This window comes from Genypterus blacodes, unplaced genomic scaffold, assembly GCF_046128005.1.
Source record: "Genypterus blacodes isolate CSIRO-AG114 ecotype Tasmania unplaced genomic scaffold, CSIRO-AGI_Gbla_v1 ptg000438l_1, whole genome shotgun sequence".
NCBI classification, from domain to species: domain Eukaryota; kingdom Metazoa; phylum Chordata; class Actinopteri; order Ophidiiformes; family Ophidiidae; genus Genypterus; species Genypterus blacodes.
This window is the reverse complement of record NW_027467208.1, coordinates 5,008,292-5,021,401: the sequence shown is the minus strand read 5'-3', so window position 1 is coordinate 5,021,401 and position 13,110 is coordinate 5,008,292. Positions and strand designations below refer to the sequence as shown.

The window sequence follows — 13,110 nt, the reverse complement described above, 5'->3', positions numbered from 1 at the left end:
GTTCTCCTTAACATTCCTCGTCCTCAGGATGTTGCAGCTTGTGTGTGAGAGGAAAAGTCACAGCACCGACTTGAATTGAAGAAAGAATTTATTGAAAATTAAAAGACAAACAACCCGAAGCTCATGAGAACAGTAAAAAACAGAAGATATGGGCTTCAGATTAAACAGAAGAAAAGTCCTACAGTCCTGTTTAGTACATGCAATTATGTACAGTCCAAAATGGGACACACAGCAGCAGTGTGACGCACAACACTAGTTAGGCTAGTTTGTTTTCGACTCGTGAAAAATATACACTAATTCATACCTTTGACAAAGCCTTTTTGTCACAAATCAATTGTTTTATCTTCATCCATCATGTGGAGATCTACGAGAGCTTTAATCTGCAGTTTACCGACACTATGTGAGAGATTCACTGCAACTGGTGCGTTACACAAAGAACCGTTTTCAGTCTTTTCTTGTTACTCCAGAAACAAAAAAATCACAATCATTAACGTCTCGTAACTATATGTGCATCAACCATTTGCAATTATCTTTAAAATCTAAACAAAAGGTAGCCACTTACCTAAGACAGATAGGACAGAGGATCAAACCTAAAGTACATCTGTGTGTGGGCTCTAAAGCAAAGCAAGAACATTGGCGTCGTCATTTCCCCCAATTAATCCTTTTTAAACCAACTGAAAAACATCCACGGTCAATGAGAATACAGCACACACACACACACACACACACACGCGCACGTAGAACGCCTTTACTTCCTAGTGGAGATGCAGGTGAAGTGGCACTATACATGGAAATGGTTGCATTAGTGACGACCATCAACAGATCCCCGGGGTGAGATAAATAACTCAGGTCGGTTCACTTTCTAAATCAACATTAGGAGAACCTGCAATCACTTCTGATTGGTCCCGTGGAGCGAGCGAGATACGAACCCCCCCCCCTCCCCCTGACATTTCATGCAGCAACATCACGCGATTTTATCACAGCTCAAAAGAAAACAAAAACATCTAATGCCTTCCTAAACGAAGATACGCAGATTACAGAGCTGAACCTCCTGTAGTCCTTTCACATCACCGTGTTATCATTTCTTCTTCTAAGGCACGAATGCATTTGCTATATTGTCGTGGTTTTTCCAGAGACTTTGAAGGCGCTCGGAACTTTCACCTCTTATAGATACACAGGATGTCAACCGACTGCAAAGCTAAAAGGAACTAAAGCTCACGTTTCCATGACACACACACCGATATGACTCCCTCACACGTCACACCTCGCTCAAGTCTATTAGACATTTCTTCTTTTTTTTTAAACCTATATTATAACGGGGCTCAAACTCCTTTACAATTTTTTTCCCACTTTTAAATTATGAGATGATGTCAATGGCAAAGATCACCTTCCTCTTGTTGCCACCGTTAACTCTCTGACTCTAGGACGGTTAAATGGCTACGGAAGTTAACATCTGCCTGCTGAATCGGTGAAGACGTGGCGACAAAGGGGACGGGCGGCGCGTCTACTGCTTGGGGGCGGAGACGTCTCCGGCGTCTTTGGACTCTTTGTGGTCTACCTCTATGCCGTCGTCGCCCAGCTCGCCCTCCTCGCCGCCCTGGAACATGTCGTGAGCCCACTTGGGGCTGCTGCCTCCCTTGCGGTAGACGAAGCGGCCCCGGCGAGCTGGGAAGGATCCTCTGCCCCGGCCGCGGTTGTCCAGCCAGGTCTTCTCACCGTCGCGGTCGTCGTGCTGAAAGGCCACACAGGCGGGCGTGAGGATTAAGACTTCCACACAAATGAAGCAGTGTGTGTCAAAAATCAGCTTGTGGCTCCAGACACTCACCAAATAATACTTCCTGCTCTTGGGGGTGTACTCCGGGTCCCACTCCTCCTCCGGGGGGCGCACCGGGGCGTTCATAGTGGCGGGGTTGCCATTGTTGCTGTTGTTGTTGTTGTTGCCAGGATAATTCCCCCTGTTCCAACCTCTTCCCCTGATTCTGGGGTGCTGAAATCAAGAGAAGTGGAAGATCGTCAAGCGTGCGGCGACGTAACAGGCGGGATTCTTTCAACCACAGAGTCTCTAGTTTACCAAGCAAGTCGACACAAATCTACAGGCAAACAAATCTAGGACATCAGCCGGTGGGTCACGTCAGAAAAATTGCACCAAAAAGGACGACAGGAATGTCACAACACAGAGAACAGTCAGTTTAATTATGGGAGAAATGACACTATTGGAAATGAGGCTTTTAGGTGGTGAGGTGAGTTTTTACCAAATTGTGCTACATTACCTTCATAAAATCAGGTAGTACATGGATTATGTATGATTGAGTGTCATCATCATTATCATCATCCATATAATGTTCCTTAGCATTAGGAGGAAGGTACAGAGCAGAGAGCGGTCGTGCCATTAAGACAGAGAATTGCAAGAAGATGAGATTTCAGCATCTTTGTGAAAAAACAAATTTATGGTAAAAAAAATAATCAACCGAGCGCTGTCAGGGGAACTTACAAAGCCGCCGCGTCCTCGGCCCCTCTCCATGTTGTGTCCCTCATATTCCCGAGGCCCTCGGTCCATAGGGCCGCCGCCACCGCCGCCACCGTAGTCCCGCGGGGGATAGCGCGAGTGGCCGAAGCCCTCCTCCGTTTGCTCCATCCCCTCTCCCATGAACCCTTTGCCTCTGAAAGACGGAGGGTAAGGGGACGGGGAGGACGAGGAGGACGAGGAGGACGGAGAGCGATCGCGCTTCTTCTTGGCCTTCCTGTGAGGAGGAAATCAGGTTAAGGCTTGGAGGCGAGTAAAGGTGCCACTTCATTAGGTACGCCTCTACAATCCAACATAACACCCTAACACATTACATAAGAAGTGTTATGCTTGCACATTCAGTCTGTCCAATATTGACTAAATGATGTCATGACATGAATCCATCTAGCCTCTTTAAATGGAGTGTTGTGCATTAGGAATGAGAAGATGGTGCCTACTTGGACTTCTTGTGGAGCTTGGTGGATTTCTCAGAGGACCTGCCTCTGCTGGGTCCTCTGGAGCCTCCCGGGCTGCCCCCCTCACGTCTGTACTCCGCCTCCTTCCCACCAAATCTCTTACGCCTCTCAATATCCAAGCGCAGGTCCATCACATCGCCTTTGAACTTTTTACTTGGGTCCTGCAGTGACATTGGTTTGTTAGCCCAGACACCAATCGCACACATCGCTGATGGGAAAGTCACATGTCAACACTCACTGCCTCACATGAAAACGCTCATTATGGCAAACCAAACATTATGCAGAACTGAAGTACAACTGTAGCATCAAGATGCAATATTTGGTATTCTACTCCCTCTAGTGGTAAAGACAGAAACACACTCCTGACTACAGCCATCTTACATCATCACTGTGGAATCATTTAACACATTTGCAGCAAAGCAACTGTTTGCAGTGAATACCAAATTATATTACATGAGGTTTGTTTTCTTACAGGTCTATACAATGACTTATAAATATATACATGTAAAGCTGTGTGAACCAGCAGCATGCATAAAGCATTTGAATATGAATTAAGCGTTTCACAGTTCTTTTGGTGTTTGATTTTTAGGAAAAAATACTTACAAGGTAAAGGCATTGATAATGGTCCCTTGAGAGGCTTGGACTCAGGATCTTAATTCACTTCCTTTTAGTCTTTGCTTGGGTTTGTACATACCCACTCAATAACCATATCTCATAGGCTGGGGACTTGCTCGGCATTTACAAAACGCAATTGGGCTCTTTTGATTTAGAATATGCATCCTTTGAAAGAAAAGCACAAAGCTGAATACTGCTGCTTTGGGTCATGAAATTTTCTTGTTGTCAAATACGTGGAACTTGAAAAAGGGCGAGTCACCTTGTAGCTCGTCTCCTCCATATCCTCAAACAGGTCAGAGTGCCTCTTAAAGGCACTGGGGGAAACATCGATTCTCCTACGGGAAGGACAGAGGGCGGCAAGTCAGAAGACAACGGACCTGAGGTTTGTATCAAATCAGAAACTAAAATTCACAAATTCATTCGACAGCTTATTTCCATTATCTTGCTCTACTGAACGCCAACCTGTGGATTTCTGGACTCTTCCTTGGCTTCATCATTTCTACCTCTGCAGCTTTCCTTTGGTACATGGCAAACCGCTCGCTTAAAGTCATGTCTGCCGAGCGGAAGTGTTGGGCTGGAAATGAAGAGCAAACACGTTATCCTACACACAGAAGCACCGACTGAGAACGCCAACACACACAGATCTGACATGTATTCTTTTTTAAACTGCTGCTGTCCTGTTATCTGGAGTCCTTAGATGCTGGACTGAACCCAGACCCGACTGTACCTTTGATGTAGTGCACGATTGAGACAATGTGCTGAGCAAACAGCTCAGAGGGGCTGCGGAGGAGCTGCGCTGACTGAATCTGCTGAAAAATGGAAAGGAACTCTGGGTCTTTCTTAGTGGGATTCATCAGGTCTCGGGACATGAGACGCTCCTTTGACATGGAAGAGCTGCGAGAGGGGAGAGATACAGATAAGAGAGAGATGTGAGAGAGTCCAGAGCACACACACACACACACGTAACACTGCGGTATGGAGTAGAGGGAACAAGCATCAGCCCACACACACACCTGGCTTTTTCATCTAAGGAACTGACTTTGAGTTCAAAGTCTTCTCTGGATGCAGACAGATGTGCGGGCGACTCCCCTCGGGGGGCAAAGGCACCGGGGAACAGCGGCCTGTCCTTCACTCTGGGAGGTGCTGGGACGGGTGACGGACTCCTCCTGGCCTTCTCCTTCTCCTTCTTTTCCTTCTTCTTGGCCTTCTCCTCTTTCTTGGAGCTGTGCTTGCGGCTGCGGTACATCTCCTCCTCCATGTGCTCCAGAGCCTCCGAATCGTCCACGTCTCTCCGGCTCTTCTCCTTCGCCGACGGGTAGGAAGTTGGATAGTTGCGCTCGTCGCCCCATTTCCCAAAAATGTCCCGGGCTGTGACGGTGGTTGCGGGATGACCGTCGGCGTCCTCTTCGTCTTTCAGGCCGTGAGATTTGAGGAACTCCTCTTCCCCGGCGTTGAAGAAGGGCAAGCTCTTGTCTTCCTTGGAGTCGCTGAACGTTGCGGTGGAGATGTTGTAGAGGTCTCCTGACTTGATGTTGAGTTTCTTTGCTTCTCTGTCTGTGCCACTCTCCTCTTTTTCGCGGCCGTTCTCATTTTCGCCCGCTTGTTTTTTGCCTTTGTTTTCTGCCAAAAACCTGAAACAGAAAATCAAACTGAGCTTTAGCCTACAGGACTCAACCTACAGCAACTTCAAGCTTTAAACCAAACTACAGTTAAGGACTTGAGACCAGTTTATGCAGATAAACAATAAACAAATAGCAAAACCACTAAAGAATGGGAAAGGAGGTAAAGGACGTACTTTTTGAAGGCAGCAGAAATCACAGTCTTATCCCCTGGTTTCACCTCCTCCTTTGAGAAGAACCCAAAGCCGCTGAAGGCGGATGTTTGGCCGGACTCGGTGGGGCTCTTTTCCGGCACAGGGGAAGAAGAGCTGCCGACAGTTCGCCACAGAGGACCGCCGCTAACGGGCGTTTTGATTTCAGGACCGGTCGGCGTTCCCTCTTTCTTACCAACAGAGCGACTTGTCTCTGGGCTGGTTTGTTTGGAACTGGTGTCGTAGTCGATCCATTTACCACCCGACGCCTTCTCGATGGCACTGCCATCTGCCGCCTGACCCGATTTCTCTCCTTGGCTTTCTGCGGGTCGGTCCTTGGCTTCCTTGGAGCCGTGCTTGCCCTTGTTGCTGCGATTGCGAGGAGATGAGGACCGGGAATGGGAGGAGTAGCCAGAACGTTTGGAGTGCCGAGATCGGCCGGAAGAGGAGCGGTCGGAATTGTGGGAGCGGCTGCGGCTGGCCGTGCGTTTCTTGGGTGTGCGGGATCGAGAGCGCCCCCTTCTAGGACTGTGCGAGTGGTGGTCCTGGTCATGGTGGCGATCGTGCCATCCTCCTCCTCCTCCTCCTCCTCCTCCTCCTCCTCCTCCACCACCACCACCGCCGCCGCCGTGCCAGTTGGACTTGTAGCCGTAGCCTCCCCCCCTGTTCTGGTAGTGACCCCGTTGGTGGTATCCTCGGTTTCTGCCCCGGTAGTGGAAGGGCCTCCGGTAACCACGGTTATAGCCCCTGTAGCCCCCACCCCTGTTGTTCTGATAGTCCCGGGAAGGGTAGTTTCTGTAGGAGGGGGAATGCGAACGAGAGCGAGAACGAGACCTAGAACTGGACGAGACAAGCAGACAGAAGAAGCAAAAATATGTAAGAGTAGACAAAGCATGAGGTGAGACTTATCGGGTTTCAACCTGTAGGATCAGAAAGGAAAGCAAACAGACACCTAAACTATCCACTGTCTGGGTATAAAACCTACTGTATATTCTGTCTTTGAGGCTGTCACTGACCCCACACTGGTGATGGATGAGTGAGAGCAATAAAGTAATTACTCTACCTGTAATACAATCCACCCACACTACGGAAAGCAAGTGTGAGAGTAGAGTAATCTAACAAAAACATCACTACGGCTCTTTGATAATGAAGGATCGGGTGTTTCCAGATTGTGTCTGAGCTCAAATATTAACAGAATAATAACAACAAAGTTACAAAAAACAAGAAAGCAAATGCTGGTGTGAATCAAACGCCTAATCCAAACTATTTTGTTGGGGAAACCTGTGACCCTAACAATGTCCCCCAGCGGCCCCTCGACCTAATTTTGGAAGGGCAGAAGACACACTCGTAGAACTTGACACTGAACCTCAGTCATGTCTGAAGTGAGCGTCTCTGACTCATCCCAACTGCTAGGGTGTGTGGCTTTGTCAGTGCAAGTCAAGCAACTTCAGAGTAACTCTTAACAAAGGCGCGCGACATTACGCTTCAGTGAACCGGAGTGCATAACAAGACGAGATGTGATTTAGTGCCAGGTATCAATGACATCATAACAAATGTTTTCAAACTGGCTCATCGAGTCGGTTCATTACTGCGTCACGCTGCACTGACAATGTTTTCATATCTACTTTATGACTTCTTATTGTATAGTCCCGGTCTTTGAAAGGCGCCTTTAAATAAAATGAACCACAACTACTAAATGTATTATTCTTACTGTTACAACAATAACCAGACCTACATGAAGACATCCTGCCCTGCCCTCGCATGTAAAGGACTACAGCCAATCCCATTTTAGAGCTCTTCACACACAATTACAAAACAACAACTTTTCTCCAAAATGTAAAGTAGCATGTAAATCAAGGTTGGGCGAGCCATGCAAAACATGACAAAAACACACGGCAACCTCGAAAATGTGAGGCCACGAGTAACTCAACTCACGTCTACAGATACTAAACTAAAGCTTTTACAGGACGGACTTACAGATTGGACATTCTGCTTACCGGCTCAGCTTTTTCATCAGAGCAGAGACGTCTGCACTGGTGAGGGACAGACTTTAGTTGCCTGATATATGGAGTGGAAAAATGGGAACGCCGTGGGACTCAATCTGCTTTAATCCATACCAGAGGGAGGGAGGGAGGGAGGTGGGGGTGGAACAGACAGGCCGGGTGACACTCCCCCCTTCAACTCCCTTTTCCCTTTCACCAATCACTGACGTGAAGTGAAGCTACACTCTCCAGGAAAAACAATTCACTCCGAAATTTCACCATCTGAAGTGCTCGGCCCATAATCTTACAAAAGAAAGAATGAATGGCAGCGACGAGCCCTAGCGAAAGGTAGAACACTGGTGCTACTCTATTCCCAAACGTGATACGTGTAAGCAACAGCTCGGTGGGTCTCTCAGGAGTGTAGGGTGCCTAGCAACAAAACAGTAAATGGATTCACCTGTAGCGACGCTTCCTGGATCTTGAGCGCGAGTGGCTTCTGGAGTGAGATCTCGAGTAAGACCTGGATCTGGACCGTGATCTGGATCTGGAGCGAGAGCGCGCTGGAGACTCTGGGGCTTTTGGCATCTTTACTCTTTCACCTTCCTTTAAAAACCGGGGGAGGGAAGACCAGTGACATTTTGTTATGCATGTTAAAGCGACGTACAACTCTAAATGATAATTGATGACGGAAAACATGCTGTAAGACAAAGGGTTAAACTGAACTTCAAATAATGTTCTTTAAAACCAATGTTGAGATCAATCTGAAAGAAAAGCCTGTACAGTGGTGCCTGTGATAGTGTACATGACACCTTAGCCCCCCCATCTCTTATGCGATTAACCCTTTCACAAACAGCCCCTTAAGCACCCCCTGACCTTGACAGTACCAAGATGAAAAACATGCAGTAGCCACAATTAGCAACAAAGCACAGAGGAAAACAGTTTGGATCAAGCATCTTTGAATCTGGAACAGACAGCTGGACTGGCATAGACGTGAGTGCACATAAGCCTGGAGCTGGCGTCTGTTGTTGTACCAGAGTGAAAGCTGGCAGCTCACCATGGCAAGGATGCAACCCCGATAATCCAACTACCTAAGAACAGCTGCAATGATCCCGCTAACTACATCGTTCTGAGGTGATGTCATCAGAACACAGAGACTCCTTGGTGGAGGTCAGAACATTGTGGACATCTTGACTGAGTGAATACAGAATCTGGGTTGAGGATTTTAACAAACATGGGGTTCTTTTCAATCACCTTAAAACAAGCAAGGGGAACCTCAAATGAGAAATATATAAAACACTCCAGAGCCCAGCACAACTACATTCTTATTGGTAGAATCCTCCTCCTGTGGGTTAATATATAGTGCAGTATGACACAAGATGGCAGCTGATGTGCCATATAGAGGATAATGGGTTTGGATGCAGTATCACCCCTCTGTCTTCATGACGACACGGTGCAATAGTACTTTCACCACGTTATTTACTTGGTATAAAAGCCCAACCCCCCTTGACTGAATAGTTAAACATGTAGACAATAGGTCATGGACGATGAGTATGTTTGTCAACGTTGTGCGTGCAAACGTTGGAAAGAACTGGTTCTGGTCAAACATGCAAAGCAGCTATGCTGGTTTCATTATTTACATTACAGTTGCTACCAACGAAAGTAGTATATAGTATCGAACAGTATAACAAACGACGTTAATGTCTGATCATGGATTCGTCGATTAAACCTTTAATCGACCAATTTGGATATCTGAGTTAAACACGGACAAATTATTAATTCCCTTACATAGCCTCAGTTGGACACATGTTGGAGTGATAGTAACCTCGGTTTAAGACGAAATATATATTTCTACCAACACACGCCATTAGAAGTCATGTTTACGGTCCAAAAGGTAATACGAAGGTGCCAATAACCTGAGTATCGATCGGGCACCTGGCAACCAACATTAACACAGACCGTCCCGTTCGCTCATTGCAGCTACTATTACCTAAAACAGCTGCTTAATTCGTTAATATACAAGATTGAAAGAGAAGTTTGTTTACCTTTTTCTCGACTTCAATGGCCTGTGGTTGGTGTTGTCGGTGAATAAACCTGCGAGGCCAAGCTTGGTTGCCCACCGAGTGCTGCCTTCCTGTTTCACTACACGGACCGAGCGTTCCTAGCTTTTGCCCCTACTAGCTAAGCTAAGCTACCAACTGACTAACCAAACGGACGCTATGCTCTGAAATGGAGACCAGCCGTTCGTGCTAGTCTGTCATTCTGCACAAATCATCCGATGACGCCACTGCGGTTTCTGTCTAACTGCGCGGAATGCTCGGTTGTAGAAACATTTCGATTTAGAGGACGGCTAACGAACGAGACCAAGCCTTAGCTATCTGCTCCAGCACGTCGCTCAGATCTCGCGAGAGTTGGCAACGTGACGATGCGTTGAAGCGTAATAGGAGGTCATATTTCCTCAGTGTCCATGAGACTGTACTGTAATTCGGTCAGTAAAGCCGCCGCAGATAGTCTGAAAAAGCCACATACGTCACATTTTAGATCTAGGCTGATACATCTAAATCTTAATTCACCCACTTATCCATCTTTGTTCAATCAATAGTTACATGTGTGTCCATTATGGTCTAAAAGCTTTGTTCGCAGACACAAACAGACTGATACTATGGTTTACCAACAACATGAACCATCACCAGTTGTTGTTTCTTATTTGCTTAGGTTTTGACTCCAAATTGTCTTCTTTTTTTTTTTTATCTATGCAGGATATTCCGACACATTTAGTTTCTCTTTGGGTGTTTGCCATGATTGCTTATTTGTAGCACACTATTTTTGTCAGACTGTAACACATCTCCCCTATAATTTCAGCACTCAAGTGGCTTTGTTAGATACTTTAAGTCGTTAGTAATATTACACGCTTTCATTTCATGAGATCAGAGATATGATGGTGTAAGTGTCAGCAGAAAACGAGTAACAGATCTGTTATAAAGTCTTTAGAATGAATTCTTCCCTGCTCGTCAAGAGTCTGTTGAATTGTGCCAACTGTTAAATTTAGCCTCATTACAGACAGACAAGCTTTTACTTTGTTTTTAAGTGACTTAAGTTATTGACATCTTTAAGCCTATAATAAGAAAATAGTTTGTGGATTAAGCTTCATAAATCACCTTTAGTTCAACAGAATCTAGTGCGTCTATTATTCTACTTCAGCTACACAGTATATCCATGCTGTGATTGAGGCTGTGAACAATTCGAGGACGAGGACTGAACGTTACATCTAACTCTTCCATTCATTCTGGCCTAAAGACATGTCATCCCCTTCACAGCAGTCAAAGCCTGCACTCGGTGTCCCCATCTGAATTTTAACCAGCCACTGAGGCATGTGGTCACCAAGTTCCCCCCTTGTTAACCTCACACAGAGATATGTAAACACTGTTTATTGGTTGTCATTTTCTTTGCGCCACATGTGTGCGATGCTGTGACGTGCCGAAGGTTAAATTTAACCCTGTAAATCTGTCTGTCCTTTGGCTACAATGTGAGAGCACACATTTCTCCTCGCCTTGTCACTCAGTGTTACAAGCTGTTAATGTTCTTAGCAGACATTTGAATTCCAAAGGTTAAAATATAACTTCAACTAGTGAGCTAATAGGATGAATGCTAAGCTAGTAGAGATTACGTTGACGCGTGTTTACTTAGTAGCATAGTAGTAAAATGGAACCTGTGGCTTCACATGTACATTCAAAATATAATTAACCCACAGCAGATTAACACAAAATCCTTTTTCATCCTGTACATTTCTGTGAATCAACAATGTGCTTTCTAAGAAGCATGGTAGAAGCCACAGCATAGTTTCCTTTTCCTCTTTCATTCTCTCCACAACCAACAACAATGGCTATGTAGCGAAAGACAACTGAATGTGTTATTTCATGCACAACCACCAATATTGTGCTTTCATTTTTACATTGGAAATTTAAGTAAAATGCCTAGAAAGTGAAGGGAAATGGCAAACACAGATGCATTCATTTCTAAACTCAGTCTATCTCTTATTTTAAGACAATCAAAGTTGTAAAGCATGTAAGAGAAAGAAGAAAAAGCCCCACCTTGTAGAGACGACTGAAAGAACTGGGAGCCGTGAATGACCCGAGTGCTTTGCTTCCTTGTTCTGACAAAAGTGTGAACAAGGAAGCTGAATGACAGTCGTGAAGAAAGTGTCTGACTAACAGTTGTGAAATATAAATACTTCAACCTGCAGGGTGTTTCATTGATGTGTTTATAGGGGGAATTGTGAGGCTTTATGGCTTACTATGTTTGCTTTTGATGGTTAGATCTGATTACTCTCAGCTGAGGTCAAGAGTAAATTTACTCAGTCTTATTCAGCCTGTCACACCTTTAATAAGGGCTGTTTGTTCTGACTTGATCACTGGTTACCAATTGATTGGTCAATACATCTTCTAAGCTTCAATTACTGGAATGACTAGTCACTTAAAGTATAAACACCTATTTCCAATTTATTTAAACCAAAATGAGGAAAGAACTGCCCTTTTACTGCATTATTAGACCCTAGCAGCAACTGTCTCAAAGAGGAAACGCCTGTGTGGCAGAGAATATAATGAAGAATTAGCCACAATAGAAATGTGGATTGCAGTTAGAGACGTGGAACTAAATGTCTTTAATTATTCATAGAGACGTGTTGGCTGTGGCTGAGAGATTCTTTGTATGCAGCCCTGTATTGTATGGTGAATAAGCGTTTTAATTATAAAGTAACCCACCAAAGCAAAGCAAACACATACAGAGGGCACAGTGTGTCCTCCCACTGGCGTTCTGCACAGAATCACATCGGTGTGCCAAATAGCCTCATGATCACAGGGGGAAACAAAGTCCTGTGTATGTTGTTGGACATTTGATCTGCCAGCAGCCTAGAGACAGAGACAGGGAGCAAAACACAGCGACCACCGCAGAAGTGCAAGGTTGTTTGAAGACAAACTTACCTGGAGATGAGAAAAACGGATTCACCACAAGATTTATAATATTTGATTGCTAGAATGCACGATAGCAACCGGACAACAAGTCTCATGCACAGACCTTTTGGCCGTCTGGGTCGCTTCTCTTCTCTGTGCAACCTGCAGCCTCAGCCAAACAAACATGGACTCCTATTGAAGACAGAGGCTCTCTCAGTGTTAAAGTGTCTGTTTAACTCACCAAGTAAATTAAGAGCCTGTACTGTACAGATGAAGAGAAGTGATCAAATAAGCACTTAAAAACAAGACAAACAGTCTAAAGCAGTGGTTCTTAACCTTATTGGAGCTACTGAACCCTGCAAGCCTCATCAGTGCATTCACCCAACCCTTCGTAATTAGAAAAATAAAATGTGATTTCTTTAAAACATAGGTATATATTTTATCAGTGCATCAGTTGCACACAAACTCGCTGTGTTCAAAGAAACAAACCAACAAAACATGAATTTCACACAAAACCATAACTCAATGAACATTTACTGCAAATCAATGTGACTTTTGCTGTTGCCTTTTAGATACAAGTTCAGGAATGCACGGCTTCACCTTGGAAAGTGCCACTCTCATATCATTTTCGCAAAACAAAGTCTGTTCCTTTTCTTAGTTTTCATGTCTACCATCCTCGAAAAGGATTGCTCGCAAAGATATGTTGTAACAAACGGTGTGACTATCTCAAGGGCTTTCTTAGCAATAAGAGGGTATGGTGCGATTTGGTGACACCAAA

At 45.2% G+C, this 13,110-nt stretch overlaps 1 protein-coding gene across 3 annotated transcripts; it reads right to left on the bottom strand.

The window, feature by feature from the left end:
- Window positions 1-70: 70 nt before the first annotated feature.
- On the bottom strand, window positions 71-11,540 carry thrap3b (thyroid hormone receptor associated protein 3b). Of its 3 annotated transcripts, XM_076139166.1 has the most exons (11): window positions 9,429-9,797; window positions 7,844-7,989; window positions 5,390-6,244; window positions 4,608-5,225; window positions 4,322-4,488; window positions 4,057-4,168; window positions 3,854-3,929; window positions 2,962-3,140; window positions 2,492-2,741; window positions 1,826-1,987; window positions 71-1,732 (listed from the first exon to the last, which is right to left on the bottom strand). In XM_076139166.1, the coding sequence occupies exons 2-11, from the start codon at window positions 7,969-7,971 to the stop codon at window positions 1,505-1,507; spliced, it is 2,775 nt and encodes a 924-aa protein (XP_075995281.1). In that variant the 5' UTR covers window positions 7,972-7,989; window positions 9,429-9,797; the 3' UTR covers window positions 71-1,504. The 3 variants fall into 3 exon arrangements, with proteins under 3 accessions (XP_075995281.1, XP_075995279.1, XP_075995278.1); XM_076139164.1 differs by lacking the exon at window positions 9,429-9,797 and adding an exon at window positions 11,475-11,540 and having other exon boundaries at window positions 71-1,987; XM_076139163.1 differs by having other exon boundaries at window positions 71-1,987.
- Between the last annotated feature and the right edge of the window lie 1,570 nt (window positions 11,541-13,110).

Excerpts from the sequence above, each read along its gene's own strand:
- thrap3b (XM_076139164.1), bottom strand. The coding sequence starts at position 7,971 with ATGCCAAAAGCCCCAGAGTCTCCAGCGCGCTCTCGCTCCAGATCCAGA. Across the intron at positions 3,930-4,056 it reads AAGAGTCCAGAAATCCACAG|GAGAATCGATGTTTCCCCCA; the intron begins GTTGGCGTTCAG and ends TCCTTCCCGTAG. Across the intron at positions 1,988-2,491 it reads GCCGAGGACGCGGCGGCTTT|CACCCCAGAATCAGGGGAAG; the intron begins GTAAGTTCCCCT and ends TCTTGATTTCAG.